Source organism: Rhineura floridana, chromosome 15 (genome assembly GCF_030035675.1).
Source record: "Rhineura floridana isolate rRhiFlo1 chromosome 15, rRhiFlo1.hap2, whole genome shotgun sequence".
NCBI lineage: Eukaryota > Metazoa > Chordata > Lepidosauria > Squamata > Rhineuridae > Rhineura > Rhineura floridana.
In genome coordinates, this window is record NC_084494.1 from 29396235 (window position 1) to 29419811 (window position 23577).

The following is a 23577-nucleotide window of genomic DNA, read 5'->3' on the forward strand; positions in this document are numbered from 1 at the left end:
ACTGAATTACTTAATCACAGCAGTACCCAAAAAAAGGTGTGTGTGTGAGAGAGAAGTGAATGTACAGTCTTGCAGAAACAGAACGGATAGAATTTCGAACATTCTGTGATGGGTGTGGCAAGACAGGAGCTTGGGAAACATGTTCACAGATTTCTCCTTTATAAAGGAGGAGGAGGAAGAAGAAAGACTGAGCCAGAAGAACAGAGATCAGAGGTTCCAAAGGGCCTGCCAGAGTTGCTTCTTCCTACAACATAGAGAAGAACTCTGGGTAAGTCCACCATCCTCCTCCTCTGCAATGTCTCCAGTTGTGTTTGCATGCATTCCCCATTCTTGAAGTAACCTTAAGGATGTGCAAATCTGTCACTTCCAGTTTATCTCAGGTTCTCATTTTTCCAATCTTAAATTCCGTTTTCTACATTTCCATATCAGTTTGCAATATTTTTTTCAAAGCCCTCCTGAAAATTCATCAGCATTTTTTGTGAGATTTTTTCCTAATGTATAAATTTTAGTATGCAATTTTGCCTAATGTACCAAATGTTGTAAAGCAATTTCCGATAATATAATGCATATTTTATGTTATTTTCACTAATGAATGCATAGTTATGCACACTTTGTCCGGCCATAATATCTACATTTTTGTACAAATTACTTGGCTGGAGAACTGCATTGCAAAACTTGGAACATTGCGAAATTTGAAGGATGGCTATGCTACGGTTCACAAAGTCTACAGTAGGTAGTTTCATCTTTAAATGCAAACTGATTGAACTGAACAACCTATGTAAGCTAGGTTAGGTTGAAGATAGTGACTGGCATGAAGTCACCAAGAAGCAGAGGGCAATTTGAACCCAAAAGTCCCTAATCAAACTCTACCACAAAGTGTGTTCATAACTGTTGGGTATCAACCTCTTATGCAGCACAAAGACAGTCCAGGGGGAGGGTTAAGAATATTTGAACATTTAAGACTATTTTCCTGTTATTTATTCAAGGAATATTGCTAACACTGAAGAATTTGTGTGTGCTTGTGAAGTTCTGCATTGATACAAACTGAGATTGCCAACTGGTTAGGGAAAAAATGGGCTAACCTGCCCCTGCACTTTTTAACATTTCAGCAGCTTAATCTGCAGAAGTCAGCAGGTGAAGCTTTCCATTGCATGGAGATGATGAGCATTTGTCACTTTTACAGATCAAGCTGCACAGTTTACAGATTTCAAGCTGCAGGTTGTCAATCCTAGTACGAAAAGCATGCTAAAGGGTAGCCTCCGTGTATATCCCCCCCCCCCGGAATACCTCACTCACTTGCAAATGACAGTCTTGCTGTTTTGTTTTAAATGATTGCAAGGAAGCTAAGTTTGGCAACCTAAAACCAAATCCTGTATCTTCGCAGAATCACTGCTTATACTCAGTCTTGATCAAAGCTTTTCCCCCCAGAGCATTTATTTCCTTCCATTTATTGACAGATGTTAGCTGTGTTGGGGACAGATGCCCATGTGACAGGTTCAGAAATGAAGGTTGGCTAGATTCCCACCTCCTGAAACCTATCAAATTTTTGTGCATTTTGGATGCATGAGAAGAGTATGGGTGGCATTCAAACCAAATCTTTGGCAATCCTTTTTTGGAAGTGCAGGGCACACCTGAACACAGTGTATTATTTAATTCATTTAAATGCACTTTCATATAAAATATTTCAAGGCAGCATACAAGTTAAAAACACAAATGCTACAATAAACACAATGAGAACGTCCAACACATCAGTAGAAGCTAGCATTTGGAGAATGACCAAATCCAGAAAAAGAATGTCGATTCTTTCACGATGTTGTCCCAAGCCTATGATTGGGTGAATATGATGAAAGGCTCCAGTTTAACAAATAGCGCAACTACCATTGTTGGTTCAGATGGAAATCAGTGTGGATAGTGTCATTACGTAGCTTAATCACTGGATGGGGCTCTGAAGTTAGTAGCATCTGAGTGGAGTCAGGTGTTGCCTGTGTCTATTCTCTTCTTGTTGGAGAGAGAGTGAGTTTATATTGAACTTTATGGAGAAAAGACACAGCAGACTCCATTTACTGTAAAAGGGGTGTGTGAATGAAACACCCACATCATATTCTGGTGTGACTGAACACGGTATGTGTCTTACCTGTGAAAACAATAACCAGTTGCACTGTTAGTGCCTTAAGAATCAAGTTCATGTTCTGCCTGATCCACCTTGTAGGAATGGCAGCATTGTTAGTACTCAGATCGCCACTTCCTCTGCTGAGTTTTTGAAAGCCTTTGAGATTTAGGGATGAACACCTGCACTACCAAATGCTCCAACAGTGCTGATTTTACCGGTTTATGTAAGCAAAGGGGTGGAGTTGTGTCAATAGTGTCTTGACATAGTTGGGCCACTAGATGTCACTGGACTTAATTGTATCTGGATGCAGTGAGAAGTCAAGCACACTTGAGGGCAGCGGACTTGTTTAGGGGAAGGCAGGGCTGACAAAGCTCCGCCCACTCCCCGCCCCTCCGCATCTGCCACCTGAAGTGGCTGCCTCCCTCTGCTTAATGGTAGGGCAGGCCCTGGATATGCCCTCTAGGCCTTCCGTAGCAATATCTTTCCTCCTTTTCTGTCAACTGATGCTTGTTAAAATGTATCGATTTACATCACAGGTACAGTTTCATACCAGCTCCAGTCCCCTGTATCATCATGCAGACCCTGCTGGGACTCTTCACCTGCTTGGTTCTTGTAACTACAGGTAAGGGAAGCTCCATGGTCACACTGTGAAGTTCTCCCATCCTGGTATAATCTAGCATTTTGTAGGTGTAGAAAAGATTCCTACCTCAAACATGGGGAACCAATGGCATTCCAGATGCTGTTGGCTACAACTCCCATAATCCCTGGTGCTGGGATGCTGGCTGGGGCTGATGGGAGATGGAGTCCAACAACATCTGCGGGGCTGTAGGTCCCTGAGCTAGAGAATGGTAGATTTTACATCATGCTTGCAGGTCATACAATTATGCCTTGCCCTCTGCTGCCCAGTAAGGGCATGAAGATCAACAAATGGAACCTGGCGTGATGATTATCTGCCTGTGGTGATGTGGAGGCAGGGCTCTTCACTGGTGGCGCTGGTGTTTTGGAATGTACTCTCTAGTAGGAGAGACCCCATCTGTATTGGCATTCCACACCTGCTTACACAGGCACACCTGTTTACACGTCCCCTTGATATCTCCACCAGAGCCTCCTGTTTTAATCGTTATGCTGTGCAAATGGGATTGTTTCATTGTATATTTTAATTATTGCCTATTTTAGCAATCTTGTGTCATTTTTTTCTTATATTTTGTAAACCACCCAGGAGTCTATGTTAGCACTAAATGGTATAGAAATAAAATAATAACTGGGGGGGGGAAATCCACATGTTCCGCAGACCCAAATTCAGAGTCATTTTGTAGTTTCTGGGTTGGAACAACAGTCTGGCCCATTGACTATGATGACCAGCATCTAAAGCAAGGCCAAGTGCGTAAAATGTAGAGTGAGTGATTCCCAAGTCTACTGTATTATGAATGAGGAATGGTGTCAGTTTGATTCTGACATGGACCACTCCCAGTCCTTGGATCACTGTATGGAGAACAGAATGGCCATTGACAATGCAGCATGTACCATACCTATTATGCATTGTTTTTGTATCAAGGCAGAGGATAATCTCCCCTATGAGAAAAAGGATGCATTCGGGGCTATTAATTTTAGACGAGAAACTGAGTAAGAGGGGAAAGGATAGAAATGTATAAAATTATGCAAAATGTGTGGGAAAAGTGGAGAGGGAGGCTTTCTCCCTCCTCTCATATCTCTAGAACCTGAGGCTAAATTGTGGGAGGTTCAGGATGGAACATTTCATACAATACATAGTTTCATGATAGGGTTCAATTCTGCAAGATTAAAGGGGAATGAGACAAATTCATGTAGGACAAAGCTATCAATGGCTACTAGTCATCATGATATGATAGAAGTGTATAAAATGATGCACGGCATGGAGAAAGTCGACAGAGAAAAGCTTTACTTCCTCTCTCAAAATATTAGAACTTGTGGACAACCTATGAAGCTGAACGCTGGAAGTTACAGGACAGACAAAAGAAAATACTCCTTCACACAGTGCATAAACTATGGGATTTGCACCCCAAAGAGGCAATGATGGCCACCAACTTGGATGGCTTTGGAAGAGGATTAGACGTGGAGATAAAGCTATCAATGGCTGCTAGCCATGATGGCTATGCATTGCCTCCATAATTGGAGGCAGTGTGCTTCTGAATACCAGTTGCTGGAAACTGCAGGAGAGGAGAGTGCTCTTGCGCTCATCTCCTGCTTGCGGGCTTCCCATGGGCATCTGGTCAGCCACTGTGAGAACAGGATGCTGGACTAGATGGGCCAGTGGTCTGATCCAGTAGTCCCTTCTTATGTTCATAAGGAATGAGAGGAAGCATCCTACTGAATGCCATTTGCTGGGGACCAACAAAAGAGGGCTGTATTGCCCCTATGTCCTGCTTGTGGGCATTCCAGAGGCAGCTAGCTGGTTGGCCATTATGGGAAACAGGATGTTGGACTGGATAGGTCTGGTCCAGCAGGGCTCTCCTTGGAAAATGGAAATGGAGTGCCTTCAAGTCGATCCTGACTCATGGCAACCCTGTGATTAGGGTGTTCATGGTAAGCGGTATTCAGAGGGGGTTTACCAATGACTCCCTCTGAGGCTAGTCCCCCCCAGATGGCTAGGGCCTGCTCAGCTTGCAACAGCTGCACTAGCCAGCCCCTCCGTTGTCCGCAACTGCCAAATGGGGGCAACTGGGCTCCTTGGGACTGTGCAGCTTGCCCACGGCTGCACAGGTGGCAGGGCACTTAACCCCTGAGCCACTCACTGGCCCTTGCCACCCAGGAAACACGAGCGGGGATTTGAGCTCACAGACTCTGGACTCCCAGCCAGGCTCTCCTCCCCACTGTGCTATACCAGCTGTTCCTTCTCCTTAAGCTCTCCTTAAGTTTGTTTGTTTGTTTGTTTATTTATTTATTTAGACCATTTGTATATCACTTATATTTAAATAAAACTCTAAGCGGCGTACAACAAGTCAAAACTTCAACTACAAAAACAATCGATAAAACACAATTAACTGAATCCTCTTTAGTATCAACATAATATAAACATTGCATATAAAATTAAGTACAACATGTTTGTTCGTTGCTATATGGTGCATTTGCAACGTGGCACTTGTGAAACTGACAGAGGCATCTTGCCAACAAAAAATGGTGTGATGTTCCCCCCCCCTTGTTCCTTCACCAGGCAACTCTTTGGAGTGTGAAGTTTGCTCTGCCCTTGGCACCAGTTGCACAGGCAGCACACAGACCTGCGAGGCTGGCAAAGATACCTGCATCATCACTATGAGTGAACATACTCTAGGTGAGTGAGAGGGACCACAAGTGAGTCTGACAATTGCTGGGCCAGCTCTACCATTAGGCAGAATGAGGCAGCTCACTGCAAGTGGTAAATCTTGTTTTGGAAAGAGTCCATGTGTGGTGCGGCTACAGGCTGTGGGGTGGAGTGGCACATTCCCCAGACTCCTGGTCACCCATGTCGCTGCTATATATCAGGATGGAGAGGGGGAGGGGTGAGGTGGTGGTGTGGTTAGCACAGTGCAAATGTACCAGTGGAGCCAATGTGGCACTCCTGCGGGTGCGTTTGCATAGTGCCAACCTCACAACTGCTTTGCCCTTCCCTTTCCCTGTACTGATATACAAAGTGTAAATCATCCAAGGTTGTGGAGATCATAGACTCCTTACTTTTTGGGGAGCAGGCCCCAGCTAGGACCTATGTACAAGCCAATCATCATGAAAGGGAGCGTGTTAGCCACTGAGAGGAGTCCTTGTCCTTTTGTGCTGATTGGAGCCAATTGGAGTGATAGGAGGTGAGTCACCCACTGAGAAGATTCTTCTCAGTAGCTAACACACATCTCCCCTTTCATGTTGATGGGCTCCTAGGGATGTCTGTTGTAGTGGAGTGTGGGCTCAGGGGTGACACAGAGAACAAGGGAAATGAGGGAAGTGGAAAAGGGGGCATAGTTGTGAGGGGGCATGGGGTGACTATCATGAGAGGCCCCTGCACTTCTGAATTTGCCACTACACTCCTGCTGAATAAAGAAACTTGAGGTTTATTACTACAAAGAGGAAACATCATACATGCTGAAGCAGCCATATGGCCTGCACTCAGGGATCCATGGCTAACTAAGTGAGAAGAAAGGTAGGAAGAGAAGGGAGGAAGGGGAGAAGCAAAGCCTGCAAAAATAACACTTTAGAGGAAGAATCAGCAGAGTGCCATAAATATGGTCTGGAACTGGCAACCCCTGGAGGTCAGACAGGAAGAGTATTATGGGGAGAGCTGTGGATCAGTGCTACCGCCAATGCTGTGCATGCACCATGTTCCAGGTTCATCCCCATGGAGGACTAGCAAAAACAAGCAAACTCCTGCCTGAACTCCTGACTGCCAGTTAATTTAGACCACGAGCGGGGACTTGTGACCCTCCAGGTGTTGCTGAACTACAACTCCCATCATCCCTGACCTTAGGCCATGCTGGCTGGAGCTGCTGGGCGTTGGAGTCCCACAACATCTGGAGGGCCACCGGTTCCCCGCCCCTTGTGTAGACAGAATGGAGCCAAACCGGCCAATGCTCTGATTTGGCATAAGGCAGATTTCAAGGTTTCTGATGGTAATGTTGCTCCTTGTAGGGAACCCCAGAAATTTATAGTTTCAGGATTCTGAATTAGCTGAAGTTTCCAATCAACTTGTCACTGTAGCTCTGTCGTAGTGCTTCTGCAGAATGTCCTGGTTCAGTCCCCAACATCTCCAAGCAAAGGGCACCAATCAGAGGAGCCAGAGTATATTGCATCATCCAATAATCCCTCTTTTCATTCTTTCCCCTGTAGTTGGATACACAATGCAGATGATTGACAAGGGCTGTGCGTCTTCCAATGTCTGTAAGCACGGACCAAAGTATATGGATTTTGGGCAGGGAAAACAATTGAGATCAATCGTCACTTGTTGTGTTGGGGAAGCCTGCCGAACAGCAGCTCCTCAGTGTAAGTCATATTTTCTCTCCGCATCTCGATCTATGCTTGCTCTCATCACTTCCACCTCTTTATTACTATTTCCCCCACTGTACTCAACCTAACATTTCACAGTGAAGTTCCACAAACTTATGCTTTCCAAAAGCCATCCTATTTTTCCTATTTGTCTACAATTTGAGACATTTATGTATGTATGCATTTAAAGCATTTTGCCCACTCTTCGAATAAAAAGGCTTCTGGAGCAGCTTGCAAACAATAATAAAAAAAACAGTCCCTTCCTTCAGTCTAGAATGAAAAGACATGGCACAAAAGGAAAAGGGAAAGAGGAAGGACGAGGAAAACAAGCAAAACCAGGCACCCGTGCTTAAAGTTCCCAGTTTGCACGGGAACAGTACAGAGAGAGGAGGACCCAAATGGAGTTGGTCTCTGAGCTGAGCCAGTGGAGTCATCCTGCTCCTCTTTTTTCTATCTCTTGCAGTCTGATGGAAGAGACGGCAGTTTAAACCACATCTCTATAGCTCAGGAAAGGGCCATAGCTCAGCAGTAGAACAGGTCCCAGGTTCAATCCCCGGCATCTCCAGGAAAGGCTGGGAGAGACCCCTCTCTGAAACTCTGGAGAGCTGCTGCCAGTCAGTGTAGGCCATGCTGAGCTAGATGGACCAATCATCTGACTCGGTAGAAGGCTGCTATCTAGGTTTCTCTTTGGCCTGGCAGGCCAGATCCTCATCTGGCTCCACACCCGCTGGCCAACATTGACAGGTGGGTGGGACAACCCACCTGCCCATCATCTGCTGTCATAATGATGTCAGGTGGCTGACATGTGGTTTGTCCCACCCACCTGCCCAAGTCTGTTGTGGAAGAGCTTCCCAAAGGCCCAACAGCCAGTGGGGTTTTGCCAGCAGGCTTTTGGGCCCATGGGAATTGCAACACAAAGGGTTTAATGTTCCAGTAGCGCCAAGCAGTTCTTCTAAGTGGTATATACATTTTGGGCTGAAAAAAATGGATGGGCTTTCTTCTGATTGGTTGCAGTGCCTCTGACCATCACCAAACCCAATGGGAAGCGATGCCCGGCCTGCTACACTTCATCACCCGGCGCTTGCAAGGATGAGGAGACAGTGGCGTGTGTTGGACCACAGCAAAGCTGTCTCGATTTAGCTGTGACTGTCACTTATGGTAATTCTGGTTTCACCTGTAACGTGCCTTATAGTACTTCACCTCTTACAGCCAGACTGGCTCTACCATTGGGCAGAGTGGGACAACTGCCTCAGGCAGGAAATATTGGGGCAGGAGAAGGGCCACAGCTCAGTGGTCTAGTATCTGCTTTGAATATAGAAGGTCCCAGGTTCCATCCCCAGCATCTCCAGGTAGGGATGAGGGAGACTCCAGCCTAAAACCCTGGAGAGCTGCTGCCATGCTGGAAGTGGCTGGGGGGACAGTTGTTATTGGAGCCCCCTGGCTTTTTTTTTTACTGTCCCATATGATCTTCCATATACAGGAACTATCGTGGTCAACACTGCTCAGAAGGGCTGCGTCAGCAAGTCAGTTTGTGATGATTTAAGAAGAAATGAAACAAACGTATTTGGAGTTCGGTCTGTTGTCACCAAGGCTGAATGCAAAGCACCACTTACCCAGGCCTAATGGGAAGCTTGATCTTCTGCCTCTCCAATGCTGCTGGACTCCTGCTGGATCCTCCTTGAATCCGCCTGTGTTTTGCTGTATGCCAGTTTTCTCCAACCTGGTGAGTTCTAGGTGTTTTGGACTACAACTCCCATCAGCCTCAGTCAGCATGGCGGTGCTGACTGGGGCTGATGAGAGTTGTAGTCTGAAACACGTGAAGGCCACCAGGTTGGAGAAGGCTGATGTATGACTTGATCTTCCATATCGTGCCTTCTTATCATTTACCAGCAAGCTCCCTGAAAGCCATTTATGCCTCCCAGAAGGCTTTGCTGTCCTCTGAGTGAAATCAATAAAAACAACAAAAAGGTGCTCCCTTGTACTGTTGGGCAGATCTAACAGGAAAGAAGTTCAGTTCTGTTGGGCGGGCTCTATCTTGATGCCTCCTCATATGTATCATGCATTGAAATTGCCCCCTTCCAGAAATGCAAGGGATTAAGAATATGTTCCTTCCTACAGGAGCTCGGTCTGATCACATAAGAGCTTAATTCTGTAGGCCCCTGTTCATGTTAAAGGTTATATATGTAGTTACTGGAATGGTCCCAAGACTCATGCCTAGGGATGGGGGAGAAATTCAATTTAAAACTGAATTTATCAAATTTGCAGTTTCCAGAACAAAGTGAGTGCCAAAACACAGCCATTCTTCAAAATTCGCACTTATATGAATTTTGTGATGCAGAACCCAACAATGTCTTCAAAAATGCATGCAGCAAGGGTAAATCTGCTCAAAAATGAATATATTAGTGAACGTTACATACAAAAATGCATTATAGTAGGAGAAATAGCTTACAAAAATGAGTACATTAGTCAAAACTGCATGCAAAAATGTGTTAAAAATTCACACTAAAATGCTGCTACATATGCTTGTGTGTGTATGTTACACAGTCTGTGGGAGGCAGGAGCAAGTAGGGATGGAAGTATCTGTCAATTTTGGTTTTCTCAGTTCCTCATTTTTCCTATCTTAAGATCTTTAAGATTGGGAAAATGAAAAACGGAGAAATCCGAAACTGACGAATCTTTCCATCCCTACTCACTCCTGCCTCCCACAGCCTGTGTAACATGTATTAGCTATGAAGGTGGTGCTGATGTGAGAAAAGTTGTCTTCTGACAAGGGATGGGTTGCATCTCACAAGGACTGGGAAGCATATGTTCGCCACTGCATGGAGAACATCAAGAGGGCTTTAAACTGAATCCTAAGGGGGAGGAAGACATACACTTGGAGGTAACGATTGATGAAGGCTTATGCACAGTAACAGGAACTGAGAGAATGGCTCTAATGGGGCCCAATAATAAAAATGTAGGAAGGAAGGCAGACCATAAATCATATGGTCTTCAATGCCTATATACTAATGCCCATTGTATGGGAAACAAACAGGACGAACTTGAACTCTTAACGCAGGAGGCTAAATATGACTTCATAGGTATAACTGAAACATATAACCTCCACAGAAATACAGGAGCGTGGTAGCCCCAACAAGAGCATCTGAATTAAAATAAATGGGGCAAAGAATAAAAGGGAAATGGTGGTTGGCATCTACTACTGACCACCCAATCAAGGAGAAGATGAGGATGAAACTTTTGAAAAACAAATTGCCAGTGTTTTCAGGAGGCATGATATCGTAGTAATGGGGGACTTCAATTACCCTGATATCTGTTGAGAGACAAATTCTGCCAAGCACCACCCCTCCAAGAAATACTTGACTTGTGTTGCTGGTAAAGTTCTCCAACAGAAAGTGGAGGAAGGAACTAAAGGATCAGCTATCTTTGACTTGCTTCTAACAAACAGAGATGTCTTAGTGGATGCAATGGAAGTTATGGGACTTCTGGGGGGAAAGTGACCATGGTATACTAGAATGCTTGATTTTAAAGGCAGCAAAAGCTGAATGTAGCCATATGCATACCCTGAACTTTAGGAAAGCCAATTTTAATAAACTCAGAACAATGATAAGTAAGGTCCCATGGCAACCAACCTTAATGAGAAAAGGAGCCTACGAAGGGTGGGAGTTTCTAAAAAAGGAAATTCTAAAAGCACAATTGCAGAGGAGGGCCAGGATCTCTTCTCGACTTTTTCAGGGTGCAGGACAAGGAATAATGGGCTCAAATTATAGGAAGCCAGATTTTGACTGAACATCAGGAAAAACTTCCTAACTGTTAGAGTGATATGACAATGGAACCAATAACCTAGGGAGGTGGTAGGCTCTCCAACACTGGAGGCCTTCAAGAAGCAACTGGACAGCCACCTGTTGGGTATGCTTTAAGCTGGAATCCTGCACTGAGCAGGGGGATGGACGATGGCTTTACAGGCCCCTTCCAAGTCCATTATTCTATGATTCTATGATTTATTTATTGATATTCTGCTTAATACCAAAAATAGGCATTTAAGCTGTTTATGAGTATAAAAAGCAGTTACACAAGCATTAAAGTACATGCATCCAGAATTAAAATACACAACAAAACAATCCTATTAAAACACTAAAATATCAAGCATGCAATAAAACATTCCCATTAAAACAACACAAAAACAAACAGGAGGTTCAGGTTAAGCAAGCAATGTCCATATAAACCGACATGTCGTTGAAAGCCAGAGGAATGCCAATACAGATTTCATTTATGCCTTGGATAAATCTACAACCTGGCACCTGTTTAATATTTAAAGGGAGGGAATTCCACAGGGTAGGTGCCACTACACTAAAGGTCCATTTCCTATGTTGTGCAGAACAGAACTCCTGATAAGATGGTATGTACAGGATGCCCTTACCTGCAGAGCGCAGTGATCGGCTGGGTATATAAGGGGTAAGATGGTCTTTCAGGTATCCTGGTCCCAAGCTGTATAGGGCTTTGTACACCAAAACTAGAACCTTGAACTTGGCCCTGTAGCAAATGGGCAGCCAGTGCAATTCTTTCAGCAGTGGGGTGACATGTTGGCGATACCCTGTCCCAGTGAGCAGTCTTGCCACCGCATTTTGCACCAGCTGCAGCTTCCGGACCAACCTCAAGGGTAGCCCCACATAGAGTGCATTACAGTAATCCGGTCTGGAGGTTACCAGTGCATGGACAACAGTGGTCAGGCTATCCCAGTCCAGAAACTGCTATACCTGTCTTAACTACCGAAGCTGGTAAAAGGCACTCCTAGCCACTGAGGTCACCTGGGCCTCTAGAGACAAAGAAGGATCCAGGAGCACCCCCAGACTATGGACCTGCTCTTTCAGAGGGAATACGACCCCATCCAAAGCAAGCAACTGACTAATTGTCTGAACTTGGGAACCACCAACCCACAGAGTCTCCGTCTTGCTAGGGTTCAGACCCAGTTTATTGGCTAGATGGCAGAGGTCCAGGGCTTACATGGCCTCTCATGATTCTGAACTCAAACCAGGGGTCTTAGGGTCTCAGACTCCTTATGTTTTTGGGAACAGGGTCCCAGCCTCCAGCATATTACCAGCTGATCACCATGAAAGAGCAGTGAGTTAGCAACTGAGAAGAAATTTCTTACATGCCTCCTTGTCCTTTCCTGCTGATTGGAGCTAATCAAAGTGAAAAGTGGTGAGTCAACCACTGAAAAGACTTTTCTCAGTAGCTAACACTCTCCTCTTTCATGCTTATAGGCTCCTAGGGGCATCTGTTGTTGTGAGAGAAGGCATTAACAAGGATCTCATTCTCAAACCAGCAGCAATAAGGAAGAGGGGCATGGCAGTGACTATCATGAAGGGATCCTGTACTTCTGAATTTGCCACTACGCTACTGACTGAAACACAGCCATCTTACAAAATTTGCACCTATCCAAATTCTGCAATGCAGTGTTCCAACCAAATTATGTTTACAAAAATGCATATTTTAGGGGAAAGTGTGCATAAAAGTAAATATATTAGTGAAAATAGCATACACAAATGCATTACATGAGGAAAAATTGCTTGCAAAATGTATACATTAGTCAAAAATGCCTATAAAAATGTGTTTTATTTGGAGAAATTTGCACTAAAATGCTAGAGAATTTCCATGAGGATATTTGTAAATAAAATTCACAGATTGCTACAGAAATATGGAGAACTGAATTTAAGACTGGAAAGATGAAAACTGAGAGAAGCAAAATTGACAGATCTATCCATCCCCACTTGAAAGGAAGCATCACCATACTTGCTTCCAAATAAATATGCATCTCAGGCTAGTAGCACAGCTCAGAACATGGGCTTTTTCAAGGGAAAAGGATTTCCCAAAAATCCCAGTGAGAAAGAAAGAAAGAAAGAAAGAAAGAAAAGTGATACATTGATGACCCTTTGTCCTAGTGCTGTACCAAAAAGATATCCCATATTTTTTAAACCATTCTCTATCAATTAATAAGAAAAGAAATTGCTTTCAAAAATTATTGGAGTGTAGCTTGGGGTGTGGGGTCAGTGACATTCTTAGGCCACATTCACACCGTAGATTTAGTCCTCTGCTATTCCACTTTAAACTGTCATGGCTTCCCCCAAAGAATCCTGGGAAGTGTAGTTTGTGGAGGGCACTGAGAGCTGTCAGGAGACTCCTGTTGTCCTTACAGGGCTACAATTCCCAGAGTTCTCTGGGAAGAGGAACTGACTATTAAACCACTCTTGACAATTGTCAGGATCCCTTTAGATCAAGCTGGCATACATTGTCAACCCGTCTCTTCCTGCTCCTGGTAATCAGAGGATCCCAGAGAGACAACCCTGTGTGACTGCCTGCTATAAAACCTGCAAAATCAGCCCAAGCAATTTGTTGAGGATTGAGGCTGCTAAGCTGATCTTCCTTCCAGCCCCTAACCTTGGTTAAGGTAACCTTGGTAACTCACATAATAAAAGGACAATAAAGAAAGAAGAGGAAGTAAACTATTTAATAGGAGAAAGTACAAACGTCCGGTCAGCTGAGGAACTTGAGAAACACACAAGAAACCTGTTGCAGCAAATATACTTTTGTTGAAAACAAATAAATTATGAAACTGTATCTGGACAAGGTTGAGTACATTGGCAGGAAATGACTTTCCACATCCTCCTTCCTCAGTGATGTTAGTTAGCCTTTGCTGGGGAGCCCTGAAGCCCATAGCCCACACTTCAGTCATAAGGTGGGTTAACAAGCATGATATGACCTGGTTAAACCCCTGTCACTTTGCACACCAAGCCCAAATTGTCTAGATCCTTTCCATGTTCCTGATTGTGAACTGGATTTGTAGAGCACCTAAACTGGTGGCTGGTTATAGCAAGGCTCGAGAAACTGGCCTGTTCCAGGTCTGCCTCACTTCCCATCTGTCAGGGCTAGGCTGTGGGTCACCATAACCAACTATAGACCTAGAGAATGTGCGCTACTGATCTTGTGAATGGCTCCCTGTTTTTCGAAAGGTATCATTCTATAGTAGGGAACCTTACTGATGGTTAGGGGTGGAAAAGTTACCTTCCAGCCCTGATCCTGTGGGTCTGGGCAGCGCTGACAGTGCTTTACAAGGGGGATTAGCCCTCCAAATGCACGCATAAGTTTCCATTTGCATGCAGCCACTTAAGGAGCCCATCTTTTGGGAGCAGATCTTTTTTCTTTGCCTTTATAGGTGGCAGCTTTATTTGCAGGAATTGCCAGGCGCTTGTGCTTTATCTCCAGAGCTAGCCCAAGATGGCAAAGGAGAAGATGGCACCATCAGCCATTCCTCATACAGAAGCAAACTGGACTGGCAGTTTGGGATGTAGGAGCAACTCAATCCATTTCACATTTAAAGCTGAATCTATCAAGTTTGCACTTTCTGAAACAATAGAACCAAAACACAGCCGTCTTTTAAAATTCCAATTTATTCAAATTTTGCAATGCTTTTCTCCAACCAATGTTTACAAATATACATATTTTGGGGGAAAGTATACATAAAAATGAATATATGAGTGAAAACAATATACAAAAATGCAATATTAGGAGAAACTGCTTTTAGTATTATATAGTAATATATAATTTATGTATTTTAATGGCATTTCATGTATTTTAATGTTTTTGTGATCTTTATTGTGTACAATGTTTATTATGTACATGTTTGATTTTATCGTAAGCCGCCCTGAGTGCCCTAATATAGGGTAGAAGGAGGGGATAGAAATATTGTAAATAAATAAATAAACAAACAAACAAACAAATAAATAAGGCTGGCTCCCCTCATTGCCAGCTTAGCTAAGGTCATTTTGTGATATCATAGTGTGCTGAAATGTCTCACTGAAACTACCCTCCAAGTTCTTTCTGTTTGGGGGTGGGAAATTGAACTAATGGAAGAGGAAGTCCTTTATTTCTTGGGAAGGGAAGAGGGAGATGTGAGCTTTACGGGGTGAGGTTAGGTCACGGACAATACAATGTTGTTGAGGCATATCTGAAAACTTCCTGCCTTTCACATTTCTTGGCTGAATCCTAAGAGTAATGTGGAAGGCTGATCAGATGGATGGCATCATGCCCAGGGAACAAAGAAGGGCGAGTTTGCCTGCCACACCTACTTTTAGGAGGAAAGTGGCATGAGAGGGGTGAGTGTATTGCATCCCAATGAAGGAAGCTGTGTATGGGGCAGAGCTTGGAAAAGTTACTTTTTTTGAACTACAACTCCCATCAGCCCAAACCAGTGGCCATGCTGGCTGGGGCTGATGGGAGTTGTAGTTCAGAAAAGTAACTTTTCCAAGCTCTGGTATGCGGGCAGGGGGAAGAGCCTCATACTTTATAAGGAAGCCCCTACTGGCCTTCCTTCTCCTCTTTCCCTCAGCACCCAATCAACCTATGGATGATAGGACTGGCTACATCTGGCTGCCATTAACGGGGCCCAAATAAGAATCATTTAGCAGGCCCTGAATTGGCTACTGGTCCAGTCCGTTCCACCCACTCTTCCCTGGGCTTGTGGTCACTTTAGAACACGTAGCTCAGGCACCAGATGGGGAAGTGTAGAATATTTTGTGAGAACCTTGAGGCAACTGGAAGATGAAAGGATGTCAACCCAACCTATTTCTTGTTGCCAGCCAGCTCAAGAGGATGTAGGAAATAGGTGGACCTTGGCCTGGATGGTCCTCTTTCCTGTCAAGCTCTGACCAGTGGTGATGCAAACATTTTTGTACATATTACTGTCTGATTGTTTTGCATTTATAAATTGTGGCTTGTACACACACCCTTATTATTGGTTCCAGCATTTTTCGTTTTGTGTTTTATATGATATCGTTGGGAACCTCTCCTTTGTTTCTTGAGTTTCTTCTGCTGTTCAGAAGCTCCTGCACAACTATAGCCACATCTCCAGCCTCTAGGATGTACTTTCCCCTTCTCTCTTGTGCAACCTTTTTTTTTTTAAAAAAAAGATGTTTTTAAAGCTTTTTTTTTAAAAAAAGTTTTTAAAGATGTTTTGTTTTAATATATTTTAAAGTCTGCTTTTATCATGTTTTTAAAATGTTTTTAGTGCTTTTGTTTACCCTCCTGGGCTCCTACTGAGAGGAAGGGCAGGATATAAATCACATAATAAATAAATAAATAAACTTCCTAAAGCTGATAAGAAGTCACAAGAATGACCTCTCTGCCTTTGGTGTTTGCCCTTGTTGTGCCAAGCTGTTGGTCGGCTTTCTTTTGTCTGCAGAAAGAAGAAAGGATTGTGGGAGAAAGAGTGGGAGGAAAGGGAGAAATCACAGGTACTGTGGGTGTCACCACCACCCCAAGAACACGGCAAATAAGATTCCTTTATAAATGGAAGGTAAGGCAGGAGAGAATCAGAGCGCAATCTCCACAGTTCAGAACAGCTGTTCCTTAGGACAAGAAAGCAGTTTTTCTGTAGTTCAGGATCTTTTGGTAAGCCTTCCTCAACTTTATGCATGTGTACTCTCCAATGTACTCAATAACCTCAGTATCTGTCTTGTCATATGTACCAGGTGCTGGTATATATTAGGAGTGTGCACTGGTCCCAAGTTTCTGTGGCACAGATTTTGTGCCTTTTTAAAACAATCTGGTCAGTATCTGACTCACTCTCTGTCTACTTTGATTTCTGCTTCGGTTTCCAAGCCACTCTTTTTAATTGAAGCCTTGTGTTCCTCATTTGTTATGATGGGGGATGTAAACATGGCTATTAAGTGTATCTCTAGAATGTAAATGCTAGAGGCAAATAACAGTGAAGACATATCTCCTTCATGCCCTGCCTGTTAGCTTTCCAAAGGCATGAGGCTGGCTGTTGCTGAAAGACAAAAGCTGGTCTCAATGGACTCTTGTTCTGACTGAGTAAATTATGGGTGTATTCCAACATAGGACTAAGGAAATTGTTCACATCCCTGGTCGTGTCTCCTGGGTGTCAAGGGCCAGCTAAAGATCACCCCCACAGTGAGTGGCTCAGGGATTACGTGCCCTGCCACCTGTGCAGCCGTGGGCAAGCTGCATAGTTCCAAGGAGCCCAGTTGCCCCCCAACTGGCAGTTGCAGTCAAGGAAAGAGCTGGCTTGTGTAGTTGTGGCAAGCTGAGCAGGCCCTAGCCAGCTGGGGAGGACTAGTCTCAGAGGGAGGCAGTGGTAAACCCCCTCTGAATACCGCTTACCATGAAAACCCTATTCATAGGGTCGCCAAAAGTTGGGATTGACTTGAAAGCAGTCCATTTCATTTTCAAGTGATACAGACTCCAACAATAGTATCTAGATAAATAACTCATTAGATGTCAATATCATTGCAGATACTCCAAACTTTTTGTGTCCTCTGTGATCCTTTCCCACCAATATGCAGGCTGTCCTGGGATTTCTCTTCTTTGCTGTTTTTCTAAGTAGAGGTAAGTAGAGGCTGGCCAGCACCCCTGTGGAAAATTGCTTCATTGGTAGGAGAAGGTCATTCTCCACTCCCTGGTAGATAGCTTCAGAACTTTAGTAGGAACAGGTAACTCTATCAATTTCTGTGTTTCTCATTTTTCCAATATCAAGTTCTCCACATTTCCTCATCAGTTTGTGATTTTTTTAAAAAAAAGGTCCTCATGAAAATACATCAGTGTTTCAGTGTGAAATACCCAAGTTTGTATGCATTTTTGCCTAATAGACACATTTCTTTTGCAGAGCCATTTCCCCAGTATAATGCATTTGTGCATGTTATTTTGACTAACATATGCATTTGTATGTACACTTTACCTCCACATGTACATTTCTGTGCACATTACTTGGCTGGAGAACTGCATTACACAATGTACAGAGGTGCAAATTTTGAAGGATGATTACGTTTCAGAAAGTGAAAATTGAGTAATTTGCCTTTAAATGTGAGCTGAACTGAATTTCTATGCCAGCATCATCATGTTCTGTCCCTAATCAATAGCCTTTCCCTTTTGCCAGAGAACTCTGGGAACTGTAGTTCTGCACAGGGAGCTAAAGCTCTCCAAGAGAGAGACAATTCTCAACACCCCCACCAAACTGCATTCCTTAAGATTGTTTGATGGAGGCCATGAAAGCTTAAGTTTTTAAATTGTTTTTTTTTATTTTAAATTGTGTTTTTAAATCATTTTTTTTAAAAAAAATGTGTTTTTAAATTTCTATATTTGTTTTTAATGTTTTTAATTGCTGTAAACCACCCAGAGAGCTTCAGCTATGGGGCGGTATATAAATGTAATAAATAAATAAACAAATAAATAAATTCCCCGATTTTAGTTTCTGGTGTGCCAGGGTATACCCTTTGGGGTCTACCTTGCCATGTGAGTGAATGAATGAAGGTTTGTGGTGTGGGAAGGAATGAAGAGCAAGCTTGGTGTGCAAAAGCTGTGCTCACCTGCCCAAACGGATATGACATTGTGTCCCTTTCCTCTGCCAGGCACCTCTCTGGAATGTGAAATTTGCACTGGCATTGGCAGCAGCTGTACTGGCATGATGAAGAGCTGTGATGCTGGCCAAGACACCTGTGCCGTCACGTTCACCGAAGTCTCGTTAGGTTGGTGTGCTAGACCAGACAAGTGGGCTGTCCAAAAACGGCATCTGAAGGGAAAGCTGGTGTGGCCCCAGGTTTCTATACTCTAATGCACTGGTTCCCAACCTGGGGGCCGGGACCCCCAGGGACCCCCACGAAGTAATACATGCCTATAAAATACATGGCAGATGCCAAAGGAGGCTGAGGGTGGAGCTACCAGGAAGAAGAGGGGATTACTATCACTGATTCCCGTCTCCTTGCACTGCTGCTACCGGCAACACCCTTACTTAGAATGAGAGGAGAGAGCTTTTTGTGAAGCAAAAAGAAGCAAGCCTGCAAAGAAAGGCTGCTTTCCCCCTTCCTCCTTGGGGGAGGGGGTCACATTTTTTTTTCAGCTTATAAAGGGGGTTCTGTGCTCATAAAAGTTGGGAACCACTGCTCTAATGTAGATCTACAACTCAAACAAGAAGCAAGTGTGCTGCACATTTTCAACAAAGCAAAGATATAGGGAGACATTCAATGACTGTGTCCCATCAGTTGAAGGATTTCTACTTGCACAACAGGCCTTCTTTCCCTCTCCCGCCTGTGTCTGCCCTCCCCCTCCCCAAATCTGCTGCAGACGGTTGGGGGAACCCCTAGAACAGATTTAGGGGGCACCTGGGGGGAGGACAGGAAAATAACTTTCCACTGCACAAGCAGAAATCTTTGTGCTGATGGAACAATTTCCTTAGTTCTATGTTGGAATACACCCGTAATTTACTCAGCCAGAACAAGGGTCTGTTGAGACCAGCTTTTGGCTTCCAACAACAGCCAGCCTCATGCCTTTGGAAAGCTAATAGGCAGGGCATGAAGGAGATTTGTCTCCACTGTTATTTGCCTCTAGCATTTAGTTTCTAGAGATACACTTTTTCTGAATATGGAGGTTCCACATAGATCAGGCATGGGGAACCTGTAGCCCTCTGGATGTTGTTGGACTATAACTCCCATCATCCCTGGCCATGAGCCATACTGGCTGGGGCTGATAGGAGTTGGAGTCTAACAACAACTGGAGGGACACAGGTTCTCTACACCTCCATTAAGTATCAATCAATCAAATGTTATTATGGAGTCACAGACCCATTAAAAACAAAACAAATAACCGGAATCATACAATTTACAACATACAATGAGTTAAAATATATGGTATGCATGTAAGAGAGTAAAGAGAAAAACCCAGGCTAAACTGGCAGAATCGCTTTACAAATCTTTTCAGCAGAAAAGAGAAATCTAGCAATGCCGCTTAAAGTCCTTCTTTTTGAAGGGCTCAGGAGATGGGCAATAGTGCAGCTGTAAAGCATCCACTTCGCATGCAGAAGGCCCCAAGCTCAATCCCTGGAATCTCCAGGTAGGGCCGGGAAAGGATCTCTTGAAACCCCGAAGAGACCTGCTGTCAGGCAGTGTAGACAATACTGAGCTAGATGTACCAACGGCCTGACTCACTATAAGGCAACTTCTAGTTAGTCGGGAGCAAACAATATATTCTGCTCATCTCTGTAAAAATTACATACAAAAAACAATCCAGTAAAAAGAATTTGCATTAGTGTATTGCTCTATCCTCACAGGGATACTGCTTGAAATTATTATGGCTCATAACAGCTGGTGCTTGGCTACAGGGGTGTAGTCGTCCAGGGTCTCAGGGGGTCTTAGACCCTTTACTTTTTTGGAAGCTGGGTCCCTATGTCTCCACATCCTGTGAGCCAATCAGTATGACAGGGGAGTATGTTAGCCACTGAGAAGAGTCTTCTAACATGCTTCCTTGACCTTTCCTGTGGATTAGAGCCAATCTGAGTGAAAGGAAGGTGAGTAAGCCACTGAGAAGACTCTCCTCAGCAGCTAACACTCTCCCATTTCATGCTTATTGACTCCTAGGGATATCGGATGTTGTGGGAGAAGGAATTAACAAAGATCTCATTCCCAACTCAGCAGCAAAAAAAGGGGGAGGGGACATGGCTGTGACTAACATGAAGGGACCCCGCACTTCTGAATTTGCCACTACACTATTGCTTGGCTACCTTCTTTGAGATCACCAAAGCCAGAGAAAGAGGGAGGGAGGGAGGAAGGGAGAGAGATTAATTGGAAGGATCCCTTGCTGGCAAGACACCTGTTGGAATTTCCCAGAGGATTTCCTCCCCCTAAGAATTTTCCTCAAGCTTTACAAGGCTGACTTGCACAGGGATAAGATGGCTGGCAAATCTAAGCAAATTGGATTTTTTTCTTCCTGCACAGCTGGAACGACCACGCAGTCGGTGGTGAAGAACTGTGAATTCTCCAGTGTCTGTAACTTACCCCCGACATATATGAATGTTGGACAGGGGCAATATGTAAAGTCACATATTGCCTGTTGCATGGGGGATGATTGCAAGACAGCCTTTCCTCAATGTAAGTATTCTTGAGTTGCCAGTTTATACAACTTGGAGATATCTACTGTCCCTTTGAAAAATAGGTGTGGGGAGCTGGAGCTAGTCAGCTGGCCACATTCTTATCTCTCTTACCCCCGTAGACCAAATTTGACAGGAGTGTGAGGTGACCCACCTGCCTGTCACCTTCTGTCACAATGACATCCGATGGGATGGCACTTTGAAGACTTGGCAATCAGCTGACTGGTGGGATTCCCAACTATCACTCAAGGCTCTTTGCATGCCCTTTGGAAAGAGCCCTGTGCTGCACTTCGAAGCCCCAACAATCAGCTAGTGATTGGGAATTCAAAGTATCATGCAGGGCTCTTTGGGGGGACTCGAAAGGTGCCCTGGATTGTGCTTTAAAGTCCTGATGATCAGCTAATCATTGGTGATTCAGAAGACCAGTGCTTGGGGCTTTTGAAGCACTGGCAATCTGCTGATCATTGGCTCTTCAGAAACACTGCGGTCGGGGCTGCTGAAGCACTGTTGATCAGCTGGTCAGCAGCTCTTCAGAAGCTCCTTTTGGCCCAGCCCCCTTTTACCTGCTCACACCCAGTGCCATATATGATGGCAGGTGGACATAGCTTGGTGAAATGGCAAGGCTTGTGGACCCAATTAGGCTGGTGAACTGAAGGTTCCCCACCGTTTCTACAGCAGGTAATTCACAAGTTCATTGATAGGCTGTAGCTTGGTGGTTAGAGCAACTGCTTTGCATGCAGAAGGTCCCACATTCAATCCCCGTCATCTCCTGGTAGGGCTGGGAGAGACCCGTCTGAAGCCCTGAAAGGCAGCTGCCAGTCAGTGTAGACAATACTGAGCTAGATGGACCAAAGATCTGACTCAATATAAGGTGGTTTCTTATGTTCCTAACTTCAACATCTAGGGAAAAAAATGGACGGGGAAATTGGAAGCATTCATACATAAGAGTTCTGTGGGGGGGGTAGCTTAATGTGTCAACTCTCACTGATGCTTTTGCCCAACATGCTGACCATTTCTTTTTCTGCTTGGTTTCAGTTCCACCAGCGATGGACAAACCTAATGGCAAGCGATGTCCGGCCTGCTACTCTTTCTTCTTTGGTGGGTGTGAAGCAGAGATGGTGGATTGTGTTGGAATCGAGGACTACTGCCTTGATATGGTGGAGAAAGTAACCTACGGTAATTCTGAACTGCAGATCTGCAAGCGAAAATTAGCTGGAGTCTCTCATCAAACTGGCTTCACAAGAGCAACTTGTGAAAAGTTAATTATTAAAAGGAACAAAGAGCCTTGTGGCACCTTACATGCTGACAAATGTATTGTGGCGTCACAGCTTGCATGGACTTCATCAGATGTATGAAATGTTATCTCGAGTTGCACGTACACAAATCTGCCGTTGGGGTGGGTGGGAACTGTAAACAGCAAAGTCAAAAGGACGGAGATGGCGTTATTAAATGTGACCTTTCCAGTCCAGGAAACTGACATAGATGGGAAAGAGAGTTGTCTGTTCATCCTAACCTTCTGAGCAGGGATGGGGATTTTGTGGCCCTCCAGGTGTTAAAAACATAAGAAGAGTTTCGCTGCCAAAGGCCCATCTAGTCTAGCATCCTATTCGCACAATGGCTTTCCTCTGGGAAGCCTGTAAGTAGGACCCAAGTGCAACAGCCCTTTCCCCGCTTGTGATTCCCAGCAACTGGTATTCAGAGACGTATTGTCTCTGACAGTGAAGACACAACATAGCCCTTGTGGCTAGTAGCCATTGATAGCCTTATCTTCGATGACTCTGTCTGATGCTCTTTTAAATCTATCCAATTTGGTGGCCTCCGGGTCTTGTTGGACTACAGCTCCCATAATCCCTGACCATTGGCCATGCTGACTAGAGCTGATGGAAGTTGGAGTCTAGCAACATGGGGAGGGCCCCATCCCTATGCTAAGGGCTTGCATCCTTGGCTGATCTGGGATAAACATCTTAGTGCATCTTGTCCACTGTGCCATGAACCAGGCCTCTATTGACTTGGATGAGAAATAGTTATCATTATCAGGCCACTGATCTCTTTCTCTGTTTACTGACCATCAACTTTGTTTTTCATATCCAGGTAAATTCACAATCAACATCATCATGAAGGGCTGTGTTTCTAAACCTGTATGTGCTGCAAAAGTGGGTGAAGTCACTGTTGCAGGGGCTCATTCTGATATCACAAAAGCTGAATGCACACCAGCTTCCGTTGCAGCTTGAATTAATTGTCAGCCACCCTACCGCCTCCTGGCTATGCTGTGATTAGAGATTCTGTTATATTCTAACTACATTAGGTTGCAAGGAGAATGTTTCTGAGAAGATAAGAAGACCATTGCTAAATCAGACCAAAATCTCAGGAAAGCTGTTCCCTTTCTGCTTGTGATCTTCTCAAAAGCAACTTCCTCCTATAGAGGACATTGATTGCTGCTTTGTGTTGTAAAGTGACGTCTAATAAAAACTAGCTAAAAAGAGATGTACGCAAATATCTTTCTCTGAGTGGCTTGATCAGTTTTATATAGGAAAGTCCCATTCTGTTCAACAGC

General features: G+C 44.3%; 1 protein-coding gene across 1 annotated transcript; it reads left to right on the plus strand.

Annotated features, from left to right (window-relative positions):
* Positions 1-133: 133 nt before the first annotated feature.
* On the plus strand, positions 134-23491 carry LOC133370866 (urokinase plasminogen activator surface receptor-like). The gene is made up of 11 exons (XM_061597745.1): positions 134-268; positions 2647-2732; positions 5301-5417; positions 6938-7090; positions 8108-8251; positions 8574-8710; positions 17452-17494; positions 18514-18630; positions 20872-21024; positions 22059-22199; positions 23115-23491. The coding sequence occupies exons 2-11, from the start codon at positions 2684-2686 to the stop codon at positions 23252-23254; spliced, it is 1194 nt and encodes a 397-aa protein (XP_061453729.1). The 5' UTR covers positions 134-268; positions 2647-2683; the 3' UTR covers positions 23255-23491.
* Positions 23492-23577: the final 86 nt, after the last annotated feature.

Excerpts from the sequence above, each read along its gene's own strand:
- LOC133370866 (XM_061597745.1), top strand. The coding sequence starts at position 2,684 with ATGCAGACCCTGCTGGGACTCTTCACCTGCTTGGTTCTTGTAACTACA. Across the intron at positions 2,733-5,300 it reads CTTGGTTCTTGTAACTACAG|GCAACTCTTTGGAGTGTGAA; the intron begins GTAAGGGAAGCT and ends TTCCTTCACCAG. Across the intron at positions 5,418-6,937 it reads TATGAGTGAACATACTCTAG|TTGGATACACAATGCAGATG; the intron begins GTGAGTGAGAGG and ends TTTCCCCTGTAG.